This window comes from Notolepis coatsorum, assembly GCF_963971535.1.
Source record: "Notolepis coatsorum genome assembly, chromosome: 1".
NCBI lineage: Eukaryota > Metazoa > Chordata > Actinopteri > Aulopiformes > Paralepididae > Notolepis > Notolepis coatsorum.
In genome coordinates, this window is record NC_140165.1 from 244493922 (window position 1) to 244510659 (window position 16738).

General features: G+C 49.0%; 1 protein-coding gene across 1 annotated transcript in view; it reads left to right on the forward strand.

Annotated features, from left to right (window-relative positions):
• Positions 1–16738, forward strand: part of usp32 (ubiquitin specific peptidase 32) — a 245303-nt gene that overhangs the window by 115727 nt on the left and 112838 nt on the right. The window contains exons 6-7 of the mRNA XM_084324370.1: positions 8132–8263; positions 13115–13222. Coding sequence (XP_084180496.1) covers positions 8132–8263; positions 13115–13222 — 240 coding nt within the window. The remainder of the gene's footprint in view (positions 1–8131; positions 8264–13114; positions 13223–16738) is intronic.

Genomic DNA, 16738 nt, shown 5'->3' on the forward strand with positions numbered 1-16738 from the left:
AACCTGCATCCCTGCTTTACAGAGGAGAGAACCCACATCCCTGCTTTACATAGGAGAGAACCCACATCCCTGCCTTACAGAGGAGAGAACCCACATCCCTGCTTTACAGAGGAGATAACCCACATCCCTGCTTTACAGAGGAGAGAACCCACAGCCCTGCTTTACAGAGGAGAGAACCCACATCCATGCTTTACAGAGGAGAGAACCCACAGCCCTGCTTTACAGAGGAGAGAACCCACATCCCTGCCTTACAGAGGAGAGAACCCACATCCCTGCCTTACAGAGGAGAGAACCCACATCCCTGCTTTACAGAGGAGAGAACCCACAGCCCTGCTTTACAGAGGAGAGAACCCACATCCCTGCTTTACAGAGGAGAGAACCCACATCCCTGCCTTACAGAGGAGAGAACCCACATCCCTGCCTTACAGAGGAGAGAACCCACAGCCCTGCCTTACAGAGGAGAGAACCCACATCCATGCTTTACAGAGGAGAGAACCCACATCCCTGCTTTACAGAGGAGAGAACCCACAGCCCTGCCTTACAGAGGAGAGAACAGACATCCCTGCTTTACAGAGAGAACCTGCATCCCTGCTTTACAGAGGAGAGAACCCACATCCCTGCTTTACAGAGGAGAGAACCCACAGCCCTGCCTTACAGAGGAGAGAACCCACATCCCTGCTTTACAGAGGAGAGAACCTGCATCCCTGCTTTACAGAGGAGAGAACCCACATCCCTGCTTTACAGAGGAGAGAACCCACAGCCCTGCCTTACAGAGGAGAGAACCCACATCCCTGCTTTACAGAGGAGAGAACCTGCATCCCTGCTTTACAGAGGAGAGAACCCACAGCCCTGCTTTACAGAGGAGAGAACCCACATCCCTGCCTTACAGAGGAGAGAACCCACATCCCTGCTTTACAGAGGAGAGAACCCACAGCCCTGCTTTACAGAGGAGAGAACCCACATCCCTGCTTTACAGAGGAGAGAACCCACATCCTGCTTTACAGAGGAGAGAACCCACATCCATGCTTTACAGAGGAGAGAACCTGCATCCCTGCTTTACAGAGGAGAGAACCCACATCCATGCTTTACAGAGGAGAGAACCTGCATCCCTGCTTTACAGAGGAGAGAACCTACATCCCTGCTTTACAGATGAGAGAACCCACATCCATGCTTTACAGAGGAGAGAACCCACATCCATGCTTTACAGAGGAGAGAACCCACAGCCCTGCTTTACAGAGGAGAGAACCTGCATCCCTGCTTTACAGAGGAGAGAACCCACATCCCTGCTTTACAGAGGAGAGAACCCACATCCCTGCTTTACAGAGGAGAGAACCTGCATCCCTGCTTTACAGAGGAGAGAACCTGCATCCCTGCTTTACAGAGGAGAGAACCCACAGCCCTGCTTTACAGAGGAGAGAACCTGCATCCCTGCTTTACAGAGGAGAGAACCTGCATCCCTGCTTTACAGAGGAGAGAACCCACATCCCTGCTTTACAGAGGAGAGAACCTGCATCCCTGCTTTACAGAGGAGAGAACCTGCATCCCTGCTTTACAGAGGAGAGAACCCACATCCCTGCTTTACAGAGGAGAGAACCCACATCCCTGCCTTACAGAGGAGAGAACCCACATCCCTGCTTTACAGAGGAGATAACCCACATCCCTGCTTTACAGAGGAGAGAACCCACAGCCCTGCTTTACAGAGGAGAGAACCCACATCCATGCTTTACAGAGGAGAGAACCCACAGCCCTGCTTTACAGAGGAGAGAACCCACATCCCTGCCTTACAGAGGAGAGAACCCACATCCCTGCCTTACAGAGGAGAGAACCCACATCCCTGCTTTACAGAGGAGAGAACCCACAGCCCTGCTTTACAGAGGAGAGAACCCACATCCCTGCTTTACAGAGGAGAGAACCCACATCCCTGCCTTACAGAGGAGAGAACCCACATCCCTGCCTTACAGAGGAGAGAACCCACAGCCCTGCCTTACAGAGGAGAGAACCCACATCCATGCTTTACAGAGGAGAGAACCCACATCCCTGCCTTACAGAGGAGAGAACCCACATCCCTGCTTTACAGAGGAGAGAACCTGCATCCCTGCTTTACAGAGGAGAGAACCCGCATCCCTGCCTTACAGAGGAGAGAACCTGCATCCCTGCTTTACAGAGGAGAGAACCCACATCCCTGCTTTACAGAGGAGAGAACCTGCATCCCTGCTTTACAGAGGAGAGAACCCACATCCCTGCTTTACAGAGGAGAGAACCTGCATCCCTGCCTTACAGAGGAGAGAACCCACATCCCTGCTTTACAGAGGAGAGAACCCACATCCCTGCTTTACAGAGGAGAGAACCCACATCCCTGCTTTACAGAGAGAACCCGCATCCCTGCTTTACAGAGGAGAGAACCCACATCCCTGCTTTACAGAGGAGAGAACCCGCATCCCTGCTTTACAGAGGAGAGAACCCGCATCCCTGCTTTACAGAGGAGAGAACCTGCATCCCTGCTTTACAGAGGAGAGAACCTGCATCCCTGCTTTACAGAGGAGAGAACCTACATCCCTGCTTTACAGAGGAGATAACCTGCATCCCTGCTTTACAGAGGAGAGAACCCGCATCTCTGCTTTACAGAGGAGAGAACCCACATCCCTGCTTTACAGAGGAGAGAACCCACATCCCTGCTTTACAGAGGAGAGAACCCACATCCCTGCTTTACAGAGGAGAGAACCCACATCCTGCTTTACAGAGGAGAGAACCCACATCCCTGCTTTACAGAGGAGAGAACCCACAGCCCTGCTTTACAGAGGAGAGAACCCACATCCTGCTTTACAGAGGAGAGAACCCACAGCCCTGCTTTACAGAGGAGAGAACCCACAGCCCTGCTTTACAGAGGAGAGAACCCACAGCCCTGCTTTACAGAGGAGAGAACCCACAGCCCTGCTTTACAGAGGAGAGAACCCACATCCCTGCCTTACAGAGGAGAGAACCCACATCCCTGCTTTACAGTATGTGCGCCAAATAAGCACCTTAAATGGTCAGTGTGGGAGCATTTTGGAAGCATTTTGGATATCTAAAAGTGAACTGATGAAGGGTCTTTGTCTTACGTTGTGCCTATTTGAGATCACCATCTATCCCCGTCTGCCCAAGTCAAGGTGAAAAACTTAACCAGCTAACGTACTAAGCACAGTTAAATTCACCCTGGAGCAGGTCACAGTGGAGCAGACCCCCACCCCCCCTTCTCTCTTTCTCCATCTCTGTACAGTTTCAGTAGCAAATGTTACACTATAAAAACTAACTGGATAGTTGATGATCATAATAAATAGTTAATTATCTATTAGAAATATTCTAAAATCATTAAGTCTATTAATAGGCCACTGCCACTCTGTGTGTGTGTATCTACTCTTTTTGACATTGATTATATTTATTAATCCTAATAAATCATGCAGCCTTTGACTATTTTATTCAAAAGGAAGATACATATTTATTTTTCCTAATCTTAACACTTTCAGTGCCAGCCGTTTTAGCCATCCTTGTACTCAATGGGCCACCGCTTTAAAAGATAGGGATTTTCACTGTGCGTTGCAGTGTTTGCAGGGCAATAGCCATATTCTATATTATAGCTATGGAGACAATACTATGACTCATTTGATAGTAACTATCCCTCGTCCAACATGTGAAAAATAATGATTTTTTTCATGTATACGTTCGCGTGTTATTGCGTGAATATTGTATAGTTTCAGAGTGATCCTGGCTAATTCCTGGTAACTGCGTTATGGAGCGATATGTGAATTTTGCTAAAAGCGTTGCTTGCCTGGACACGCTACTATTTCCAAATCAAAGGTATATAATAGGTATTCAAATTCTCAGCCTTAATTCTACCTTACTGGCCAACAACCAGCAGCCAGCTTGGTCTGGCAGCATGGCTGGACAACAGCGGCCAGAGATCTCACACCACTAGGCCACTACTCCGTGTAGGAGTGTCACAATTAGTCTGGATAGGGCGCCATGAGACTGTGGGTATAAGCTGCCATTGGCCGACTATTTCAGTCTGAATTCTCCTCCCCTTCTGCTCTGAGACACTATTTTGCAAGGACACCGTTGCTGCATGCTGGGCTTAGGTTTAAAGAAATACAAACAAGCCAGAGTATTTTTCCCCATATAGTGGAATGATAATAGGTTCAGCCAGACCTCTCTCCAGCGCTGGCACAGTGCTAACATATTGTGGAGAGAGAGGTCTGTCACAGCACTAACATAGTGTGGAGAAAGAGGTCTGACACAGTGCTAACATAGTGTCGAGAGGTCTGGCACAGCACTAACATAGTGTGGAGAGAGGTCTGGTACAGCCCTAACTAGGGCTGGGCGATATAACGATAACGATAAATATCGCGATATATTTTAATAATCGATATCGAAATAAAAAAAGAAATAGAATTTTTTTTTAATATATATATATATATATATATATATTTTTTGTGACCTGCAACAGGGCAGTTTTTTTTTAATCCACTTTTTCTCCCATTTTTTCTATATTTTCTCCCATCCCAATTTCGTATCATCCAATTCAACCCTCCCCTGTCACGGACGCTGCAATGTGGACTAAGTCATACATAGCACAAGTCCCCTCCGGTACTTGAGGTAACAGCAGTCGCATCTTTTCACCTGCGCAGCTCGATCTCTCAGTGGCGAGGAGTAATGCGTGGGAGGCTCACGCTGCCCCCGACACTTCCTGATTCTACTGCGCAGGCGCACCAACCGACCTGTAGGAGTCGCTGTCCACAACGCCCGATCCCCACCCATCAGTTTCCCACCCCCTAATACGGCCAATGTGTATTAGTACGGACGACCAGCTAAACTGAAAGCAAATGTGGAGCGCTGGGCTCGAACTGACGAGCCCAGCGTCTCCAGCATTTCGTGGCGAGTGCCTTGCCCACTACGCCACGTAGCCGCCCTTGCAACAGGGCAGTTTTAAAACCAGAGACAGTGGAGAGACTTGTCTTTCTTGCCTGCAACTTAAAGTAATGGCTTTGCTTGTCCAAATGACAATACTGACCAAATTGAGATTTATTTTTCTCTTGTCCATTTATTTTGTTTGCTTTCTAATTTAAAATACAGTTTGAAACCGTCTGTACACAGTAGGCTATGTGTGCTAGCAGAACTAGACACGAGTCACGGTGCACATGTGCGGTGGTTTGTCCACCAAAAAAGCGCCAAAAGATCGAAAATAAACTAGCAGAGCCAGAACTGTTCAACTCCCCTGGAGCCACAGCCAGCAGAGAAGCCGGTTTACTTTAGCTTTTAAACCAGCTGCAGCCTGAGAACTGGAGTGTGAGGGGATGTAACACTAAAGATGGCGGCAATGACAAAGAATTGCTGCAAAATAAACATACATCTGTTGTTTAAAAAAAAAAAAAAAAAAAAAAAATTTAATACGTATAACAATTCGATAATTATCGATATCGAGAAATATGATAACATTATCATATCGTTATCGCGATATGATTTTTTTCCATATCGCCCAGCCCTAGCGCTAACATAGAGTGGAGAGAGGTCTGGCACAGTGCTAACATAGAGTGGAGAGAGGTCTGGCACAGTGCTAACATAGTGTGGAGAGAGGTCTGGTACAGTGCTAACATAGTGTGGAGAGAGGTCTGGCACAGAGCTAACATTGTGTGGAGAGAGGTCTGGCACAGAGCTAACATAGTGTGGAGAGAGGTCTGGCACAGTGCTAACATAGTGTGGAGAGAGGTCTGACACAGCGCTAACAGTGTGGAGAGAGAGGTCTGACACAGCGCTAACATAGTGTGGAGAGAGAGGTCTGGCACAGTGCTAACATAGTGTGGAGAGGTCTGGCACAGCGTTAACATAGTGTGGAGAGAGGTCTGGCACAGCGCTAACATAGTGTGGAGAGAGAGGTCTGACACAGTGCTAACATAGTGTGGAGAGGTCTGGCACAGCACTAACATAGTGTGGAGAGAGGTCTGGCACAGTGCTAACATAGTGTGGAGAGAGGTCTGGCACAGCACTAACATAGTGTGGAGAGAGGTCTGGCACAGCACTAACATAGTGTGGAGAGAGCTCTGGCACAGTGTTAACATAGAGTGGAGAGAGGTCTGGCACAGTGCTAACATAGTGTGGAGAGAGCTCTGGCACAGTGCTAACATAGTGTGGAGAGAGGTCTGGCACAGTGCTAACATAGTGTGGAGAGAGGTCTGGCACAGTGCTAACATAGAGTGGAGAGAGGTCTGGCACAGTGCTAACATAGAGTGGAGAGAGGTCTGGCACAGTGCTAACATAGAGTGGAGAGAGGTCTGGCACAGTGCTAACATAGAGTGGAGAGAGAGGTCTGACACAGTGCTAACATAGTGTGGAGAGAGGTCTGGCACAGTGCTAACATAGAGTGGAGAGAGGTCTGGCACAGTGCTAACATAGAGTGGAGAGAGAGGTCTGACACAGTGCTAACATAGTGTGGAGAGAGGTCTGGCACAGCACTAACATAGAGTGGAGAGAGGTCTGGCACAGTGCTAACATAGTGTGGAGAGAGGTCTGGCAAAGAGCTAACATAGTGTGGAGAGAGGCCTGGCTACGCAAGATCACTCACAACAGTGGCATGAACCAATTCCCCTGTATTGTTATGTGTTAAGTACATCACAACAATACAAGTATTCAGTTGCACACGTTCACACACCTGGGAGCCACTCTGTGCGAGAAGTTCTGTACTGTTGACTACTGTCCACTGGAGCGATTGAAGGGTTCAGTCTCTCACATTCACCTCAATGGTAGTTTTCTAAGCAGGGGAGAGTGACGGGGACTTCAGAATTATATATATTTGTGGCGGCTGGGTGGCTCAGCGGACATTGCGCTCGTCATCAACGCCAGAGACACCGGGTTCAAATCCGGCTGTCGGTGTTGCCTCCGGCTTGGGCCGGCCGTCATACTGGCTCAATTGGCAGAGTCAGCGGGTGGAAGTTGATGGGTGGTAATCTGGACGTTGTGGACAGCGACTCCTACAGGTCGTTGGGGGACGCCTGCACAGCAGAGACAGGAAATAGCGGGGGTAGTGTGAGCCTCCCACAATTTACACCTCGCCACTGAGAGTCCGCGCTGGCAGGTGAAAAGATGTGACAGGCTGCCTCCTCGTGTACCGGAGGGGACACGTGATGCAAGGCTTCTATCCTTCCTACAACCGACCTGTGGGGGGCATATGCGAGCAACGTTCAAGACAGGGGAGGGGAGAATTGGAAACATAGAAAATAGAAAAATAAAAAATAAGGAGAAAAAGTGGACAAAAAATAAAAAGAATTATATATATTTTAAAACACATCACATACCATATTACAAAACACAAAACACGTACCATATTAACTTAGGACCTGTATCTATTTTACAGCAACTAGTCAATTTACAACAGTGACTAGTCAAAAAAAAAAAAAAAATCAGTAACTAGTGCATTAAATAAAAAAGTGCAAATATTTGACAGTTTTGATTCTCCTCTCTCTCTTTCTCTCTCTCGCCTCTCTCTTGCCTCTCTCTCCCTCTCTCTCACCTATCTTTCTCTCTACCTCTGGCTCTATCTATCTCTCTCTTTCTCTCTCTCTTGCCTCTCTTTCTCTCTCCCTCGCCTTTCTTTCTCTCTCGCCTCTCTTTCTCTTATTTCTCTCTCTTGCCTCTCTCTCTCCTCTCTCTCTTTCTCTCTCTCTTTATTTCTCTCTCTCTTGCCTCTCTCTCTCCCTCTCTTTCTCTCTCACTCTCTATCTCTCTTTCTCTCTCTCGCCTCTCTTCCTCTCTTTCTCTCTCACTCTATCTCTCTCTTTTTCTCTCTCTCCTATCTCTCTCGCCTCTTTCTCTCTCCCTCTCTTTCTCTCGCCTCTTTCTCTCTCTCTCTCTCACTCTATCTCTCTTTCTCTCTCACTCTCTATCTCTCTTTCTCTCTCTCTCCTCTCTCTCTCGCCTCTTTCTCTCTTGCTCTCGCTCTCCCTCTCTCTCTCTCCCCCCCTCTCTCTGTCTAACAGTCACTCTATTCTTCAGTCTGAAGAACACTGTAGAACACGAGGAGAGCTGACCCCCTGAACGCCCCCCCTCCCTACCTTCCTTAGTGATCCTGACTGGTGCTCTTGTGTTTCCTCTCTCTCCCCTGCAGTGGAGGAATCTGATATCATAGACTTGGAGAAGCGCTACTGGCTGCTGAAAGCCCAGTCCAGGACGGGCCGCTTCGACTTGGAGACCTTCGTCCCGCTGGTCTCGCCTCCCATCCACGACTCGCTGAGTGAAGGTACTGCAGTGTTCATCAGCACAGGCTTTACAGGGACATGTTATACCTGCATCAGCACAAGCTTTACAGGGACATGTTTCATCAGCACAGGCTTTACAGGGACATGTTAGACTTGCATCAGCACAAGCTTTACAGGGACATGTTTCATCAGCACAGGCTTTACAGGGACATGTTAGACCTGCATCAGCACAGGCTTTACAGAGACATGTTAGACCTGCATCAGCACAAGCTTTACAGGGACATGTTTCATCAGCACAGGCTTTACAGGGACATGTTAGACTTGCATCAGCACAAGCTTTACAGGGACATGTTTCATCAGCACAGGCTTTACAGGGACATGTTAGACCTGCATCAGCACAGGCTTTACAGAGACATGTTAGACCTGCATCAGCACAAGCTTTACAGGGACATGTTTCATCAGCACAGGCTTTACAGGGACATGTTAGACTTGCATCAGCACAAGCTTTACAGGGACATGTTTCATCAGCACAGGCTTTACAGGGACATGTTAGACCTGCATCAGCACAGGCTTTACAGAGACATGTTAGACCTGCATCAGCACAAGCTTTACAGAGACATGTTAGACCTGCATCAGCACAGGCTTTACAGGGACATGTTAGACCTGCATCAGCACAAGCTTTACAGAGATATGTTAGACCTGCATCAGCACAGGCTTTACAGGGACATGTTAGACCTGCATCAGCACAGGCTTTACAGGGACATGTTAGACCTGCATCAGCACAAGCTTTACAGGGACATGTTTCATCAGCACAGGCTTTACAGGGACATGTTAGACCTGCATCAGCACAAGCTTTACAGGGACATGTTTCATCAGCACAGGCTTTACAGGGACATGTTTCATCAGCACAGGCTTTACATGGACATGTTAGACCTGCATCAGCACTAGGGATGCACAGAATGGGAAATTCTTTGCCGAAACCGATACCGAAAATAGGAAACAGTTGGCCGAAAACCGAATGCCGAAAATTATGAATAGAAATATATATATATAATGTTTTTTTTTTTTTTTTTTAGCTACCTGATTATGGCAAAAGACATGATTATGGCTAAACTTAACTTAAATAATATTAATAATCACTATTATTAGGGATGCACCGAATGGGAAATTCTTGGCCGAAACCGATACCGAAAATAGGAAACAGTTGGCCGAAAACCAAAGGCTGAAAATGATTAATATAAATATATATATAATGTATTTCTTTTTTCTCCAGCTACCTGATTATGGCAAAAGACATGATTATGGCAAAACTTTACTTAAATAATAAAACATTTATTCAGCACTTTTGTCAAAAGATTTGAATGCATACATTAATTCCAGACTGACTGCTGAAAGATTGTACAATTTAAACATTTTCTCTTTGCATACAACAAAATGTACATTAAAGTCAAGTGCATTTTCTTTTCTCTGTAGGATAACTACAACAAAGTGCATTCAGAACAAAGCCAAGGTGCTTTAAAACTGCATAAAGATCTGCATAAAGACACACACACGAGAGGGATAATGGCTTATAGCAGACTTAATGATGTTACTGTAGTGGCTACTGTCATAATTCATGGAATTATGGAAGGACTGTTGTATTTACTACATCTCCCGTGACTCTTAGCGGGGGATGACGTAGCTTACGAGTGAAAGGGGACCGGAAGCGTTGTTAGTAGGGGTGCACCGATGTATCGGTCGGGTATCGGTATCGGCCGATAAGTGCCTTGTTGACTGCAATCGGCCTATCGGCCGATAAGCTCGAATGTGCCGATGGCAGTAGCCGATAAATACCCATCAATTTGTGTAGCGTCAAGACAAAAAAAAGTTCACTCGCGACCTGCACAATGCCGTCCCCAGTCCCCCCCACACACACACACACACAAGCTACTGCATCAAAGTTACTACTTATGATTAACAAGGCATTCGTTTTGTGGCATTAACGTTATATAGTTAGTGTTACACGTTCAATAACATCAGCATATTATTTACCCGAACGTAGCAAGCGTTCATACTAGCTCAGTTCCTTCCGTTGCTCACAGAGCCCTGAGTTTTACCCATTCTGCAATCTGTTAATAACGTTTTCAATCAGACACATGTATAGAAAGGCTTTGTTTTATTATAACATTAGTTGCAGTAAAATCATTATGCCTCATTTAAGTCATCCTGCGGAGCTAAAAGCTAAACGTCAGCCGCGCCGTGTTGTTGTTCTAGAAAACCTCTCGTCAACTCAAAATCAATGGCGGACAAAAGCCGAAGTAAAAAATGTATACGGCTTGCCGATTGGTGGTAACAGCAGAGGCGGGTGCAAGCGGTGTGTGACGTAATTGGCACAATCGACTGTCAATCAAAATTTCATTGGTTGAGACAATAGTATCTCGCTGCAGCCCAGCAGGTAGACCATGCTGGGAGAACTAGTATCTAGATGCAGCCCTGCAGAACATACTGGGAGAGAGATAGTGCTATTTCTTGATGTTTCCTTTTTTTAAGTAAGTAAAGAGGCCTATGTTCATATCGGTGAGCACAATTTGTAACACAAATATACAGTAGTTTCATAAAAAAAATTTAAAATATTACAAAAAAATTAAAATATATAAAAAAAAAAAAAATTATTAAAAAAAAAAAAAAAAATTAAAAAATTGTTGCCGCAAATATCGGAATCGGTATCGGCCGATTGTGTTAGTTGAACAATCGGTATCGGTGGCAAATGTTCATATCGGTGCATCCCTAGTTGTTAGCTAGCTTAACGCTAACGTTAGTTTAAAAGGTTTTAACCGCAACGGGCATATAGTAATGGCGAGGATATAAAGCACGTTTTGATTACGTCATCACAACAACACTTTAGGTTACGAACGTTACGTAACCCTGTTCTTTGACATTCAGTGATATATTTTCGGTGCTAAAACCCTTTCGGCCGAAAGCCGAAAATGCCCTTTTAACCATTTTCGGCCGATAATTTTCTGTGGCCGAATATTTGTAATCCGCACAGGCTTTACAGTGACACAGTGAATAAGGGCGAGGCGGAGCAGTGAATAAGGGCGAGGCGGAGCAGTGAATAAGGGCACGGCGGAGCAGTGAATAAGGGCGAGGTGGAGCAGTGAATAAGGGCACGGTGGAGCAGTAAATAAGGGCGAGGCGGAGCAGTGAATAAGGGCGAGGTGGAGCAGTGAATAAGGGCGAGGTGGAGCAGTGAATAAGGGCACGGCGGAGCAGTGAATAGGGGCACGGTGGAGCAGTGAATAAGGGCGAGGTGGAGCAGTGAATAAGGGCACGGTGGAGCAGTGAATAAGGGCACGGTGGAGCAGTGAATAAGGGCACGGTGGAGCAGTGAATAAGGGCGAGGTGGAGCAGTGAATAAGGGCACGGCGGAGCAGTGAATAAGGGCGAGGCGGAGCAGTGAATAAGGGCGAGGCGGAGCAGTGAATAAGGGCGAGGTGGAGCAGTGAATAAGGGCGAGGTGGAGCAGTGAATAAGGGCACGGCGGAGCAGTTAATAAGGGCACGGTGGAGCAGTGAATAAGGGCGAGGTGGAGCAGTGAATAAGGGCACGTGGAGCAGTGAATAAGGGCGAGGCGGAGCAGTGAATAAGGGCACAGTGGAGCAGTGAATAAGGGCACAGTGGAGCAGTGAATAAGGGCGAGGTGGAGCAGTGAATAAGGGCACGGTGGAGCAGTGAATAAGGGCGCGGTGGAGCAGTGAATAAGGGCACGGTGGAGCAGTGAATAAGGGCACAGTGGAGCAGTGAATAAGGGCACGGTGGAGCAGTGAATAAGGGCGAGGTGGAGCAGTGAATAAGGGTGAGGTGGAGCAGTGGTTAGCACTGTTGCCTCACAGAAAGAAGGTCCTGGGCTCTGTGTGGAGTTTACACGTTCTCCTCGTGTTTGTGGGTTTTCTCTGGGTACTCCGGTTTCCTCCCACACCATAAAAGACGTGTTAGGTTTCCTGTCGTCTCCCTCGACTGAGGCGCTGGCATCACAGCTGGAGTTGGTCCCCGGGCACCGCACTGTGTGGCTGAACCACTGCTCCTATAGTGAGGATGAGTCCACTGCTCCTATAGTGAGGATGAGTCCACTGCTGCTAGATAGTGAGGATGAGTCCACTGCGCCTAGATAGTGAGGATGAGTCCACTGCTCCTAGATAGTGAGGATGGGTCAAATGCAAACACATTTCCCCAAGGGAATTAATATAGGTTAAACTTAACTTAACTTAATTTTCAACTTATCACATGTCCTCCTCACAACAGATAGTTATAAGGTTGAAAATCATTGACGTAGGTAATTTTGTGTTTTTCAAACCCCAGAAGGTAAACTTTTTGAAAGCCGTTGGTTAAATGTTTGTATTAGAGCTTAAGAAGATGTAAAGCCACACCAGGTTAGGACATGTCGTGTAAAGCCTTGTTTGATCCAGCAGTGATAACATGAGGCAAGACACCGCTGGACCCAAAACACATTAACCAGCAGAAATATGGTGTCATCGTTCAGCTTGGTTGGAATTGATTGAAATTAATAATGAATTGGGCTTAATTTTCTTTACATTTTAATAAAACCTCAAGGCACACCTTAACTATTGAGTACTGAATTTCTTACAGTATCAAACTTATTAAATGTTTATAGTATTATGACATCTAACAAACTATAATTGTGGTTATAAACCACCTGTATTATTTAAGAGTTGTCATCGAGGTCACCTGGGTCAACTTCATCCGATATAGAATGTTTAGGTCTTTTAACACTTACAGGGTTTAATCGAGCGCCCCTCTCTTTTCAAAAGTCTTCTCTTTCCGTAGAACACCGGGGAACAATTAATAGCGTTATTGATCTTGTTGTTTTTCTTCTCCCCCCCCCCACCCCCCAGGGTTGTTTCACGCCTTTGATGAGAATCGGGACAATCACATCGACTTCAAGGAGATCTCCTGTGGTCTGTCTGCCTGCTGCAGGGGGCCCGTCGCTGAGAGGCAGAAATGTAAGCCGTCTCCTCTAACCACCAGAGATCACTGAATTCCTGAAGGCTTCACTTATTACACCGAAGAAGTAGCGCGGCTTTTCTCTGGAGCTCTCCGCCGCTGACGTTATTGACCTTGACGCCTATTAGCCCAATTAGGCTAGCCGCCGTACCGCGCTAGCTATGGAATACGTGACGTCGCCGGCTGGAATTTTGCCCTCTTTATCTATAATTATCGGCGCTACAACTATGTTTAGTTCCAAGGCAGCTCACTAGAAGCTATAAGTCCTGCACCGATGTCAGCGATCTAAACACCCTGTGGCGTTATGTGCCGCCTTCGATGTAGCCAACACACTCACACACGCTGCCAACAGGCTGAGCCGGGGCTAAGCTAGAGGAAACAGACGACATTATTCTGTCAGCCTTCGTGAGTGAGGCTCATTATATATATTAGCTTAGTGTGGACATTACTTCCACTATGTGACCAGAGTCCTCTCTCCTTTGACATCAGCTATAACTAAGTCCAGTTTTCTACCATTGGTTTTTGGTAATAAAAGCAGATGATATTCCATCCATGGGGCTCTTCCTCTCTGCTAGCTCCTGTACACAGAGACAAAGACACCAGTCTGTCTGCTCTCAGCAGGGTCTGTCTGCACGCTCCCCCACCGGCCTTCAGTCCCGTCGCTCAGCTAATGAAGCAGCAGCCTCCGTCTTTCTCCGCCGCATTTCTTTGGTCATAGACTCTCTAGCTCCCAATAAATAAGGATATCGGACTCTGCCAAAACACTGTGACATGTATCCTGTTATGGAGCGGCATCTAGACCACGCCCCCCTGGCTACCCAGGGGCGGAGACTAGAAATCCAAGATGAACCAGCTGTAGTTCTTCCGGCACAAGGCGTGTCATCTGTACACGTCATCCGTACACCTCACCCGTACACGTCATCCGTACACCTCACCCGTACACCTCACCTGTACACCTCACCCGTACACCTCACCTGTACACCTCACCCGTACACCTCACCCGTACACCTCACCTGTGTACACCTCACCCGTACACCTCACCCGTACACCTCACCTGTACACCTCACCTGTGTACACCTCACCCGTACACCTCACCCGTACACCTCACCCGTACACCTCACCCGTACACCTCACCCGTACACCTCACCTGTGTACACCTCACCCGTACACCTCACCCGTACACCTCACCCGTACACCTCACCTGTGTACACCTCACCCGTACACCTCACCCGTACACCTCACCCGTACACCTCACCTGTACACCTCACCCGTACACCTCACCCGTACACCTCACCCGTACACCTCACCCGTACACCTCACCTGTGTACACCTCACCCGTACACCTCACCCGTACACCTCACCCGTACACCTCACCCGTACACCTCACCCGTACACCTCACCTGTGTACACCTCACCCGTTCACCTCACCCGTACACCTCACCCGTACACCTCACCCGTACACCTCACCCGTACACCTCACCCGTACGTGTCACCCGTTCACCTCACCCGTACACCTCACCCGTACACCTCACCCGTACGTGTCACCCGTTCACCTCACCCGTACACCTCACCCGTACACCTCACCCGTACGTGTCACCTGTTCACCTCACCCGTTCACCTCACCCGTACACCTCACCCGTACACCTCACCCGTACACCTCACCCGTACACCTCACCCGTACACCTCACCCGTTCACCTCACCTGTGTACACCTCACCCGTACGTGTCACCCGTACACCTCACCCGTACACCTCACCCGTACACCTCACCCGTACGTGTCACCCGTACACCTCACCCGTACACCTCACCCGTACACCTCACCCGTACACCTCACCCGTACACATCACCCGTACACCTCACCCGTACACCTCACCCGTACGTGTCACCCGTACACCTCACCCGTACACCTCACCCGTACACCTCACCTGTGTACACCTCACCCGTACACCTCACCCGTACACCTCACCCGTACGTGTCACCCGTACACCTCACCCGTACACCTCACCCGTACACCTCACCCGTACACCTCACCCGTTCACCTCACCCGTTCACCTCACCCGTACGTGTCACCCGTTCACCTCACCTGTACGTGTCACCCGTTCACCTCACCCGTACGTGTCACCCGTTCACCTCACCCGTTCACCTCACCTGTACGTGTCACCCGTTCACCTCACCCGTTCACCTCACCCGTTCACCTCACCTGTACGTGTCACCCGTACACCTCACCCGTTCACCTCACCCGTTCACCTCACCCGTTCACCTCACCCGTACGTGTCACCCGTTCACCTCACCTGTACGTGTCACCCGTACACCTCACCCGTACACCTCACCCGTACACCTCACCCGTTCACCTCACCCGTACACCTCACCCGTACACCTCACCCGTTCACCTCACCCGTTCACCTCACCCGTTCACCTCACCCGTACACCTCACCCGTTCACATCACCCGTACACCTCACCCGTACACCTCACCCGTTCACCTCACCTGTGTACACCTCACCCGTACGTGTCACCCGTACACCTCACCCGTACACCTCACCCGTACACCTCACCTGTGTACACCTCACCCGTACGTGTCACCCGTACACCTCACCCGTACACCTCACCTGTACACCTCACCCGTACACCTCACCCGTACACCTCACCCGTACACCTCACCCGTACACCTCACCCGTACACCTCACCCGTACACCTCACCCGTACACCTCACCCGTACACCTCACCCGTACACCTCACCCGTACACATCACCCGTACACCTCACCCGTACACCTCACCCGTACGTGTCACCCGTACACCTCACCCGTACACCTCACCCGTACACTTCACCTGTGTACACCTCACCCGTACACCTCACCCGTACACCTCACCCGTACGTGTCACCCGTACACCTCACCCGTACACCTCACCCGTACACCTCACCCGCTCACCTCACCCGTACACCTCACCCGTTCACCTCACCCGTACGTGTCACCCGTTCACCTCACCTGTACGTGTCACCCGTTCACCTCACCCGTACGTGTCACCCGTTCACCTCACCCGTTCACCTCACCTGTACGTGTCACCCGTTCACCTCACCCGTTCACCTCACCTGTACGTGTCACCCGTTCACCTCACCTGTACGTGTCACCCGTTCACCTCACCCGTACGTGTCACCCGTTCACCTCACCCGTTCACCTCACCTGTACGTGTCACCCGTTCACCTCACCCGTTCACCTCACCTGTACGTGTCACCCGTTCACCTCACCTGTACGTGTCACCCGTTCACCTCACCTGTACGTGTCACCCGTTCACCTCACCCGTACGTGTCACCCGTTCACCTCACCCGTTCACCTCACCTGTACGTGTCACCCGTACACCTCACCCGTTCACCTCACCCGTTCACCTCACCCGTACGTGTCACCCGTTCACCTCACCTGTACGTGTCACCCGTACACCTCACCCGTACACCTCACCCGTACACCTCACCCGTTCACCTCACCCGTTCACCTCACCCGTACACCTCACCCGTACACCT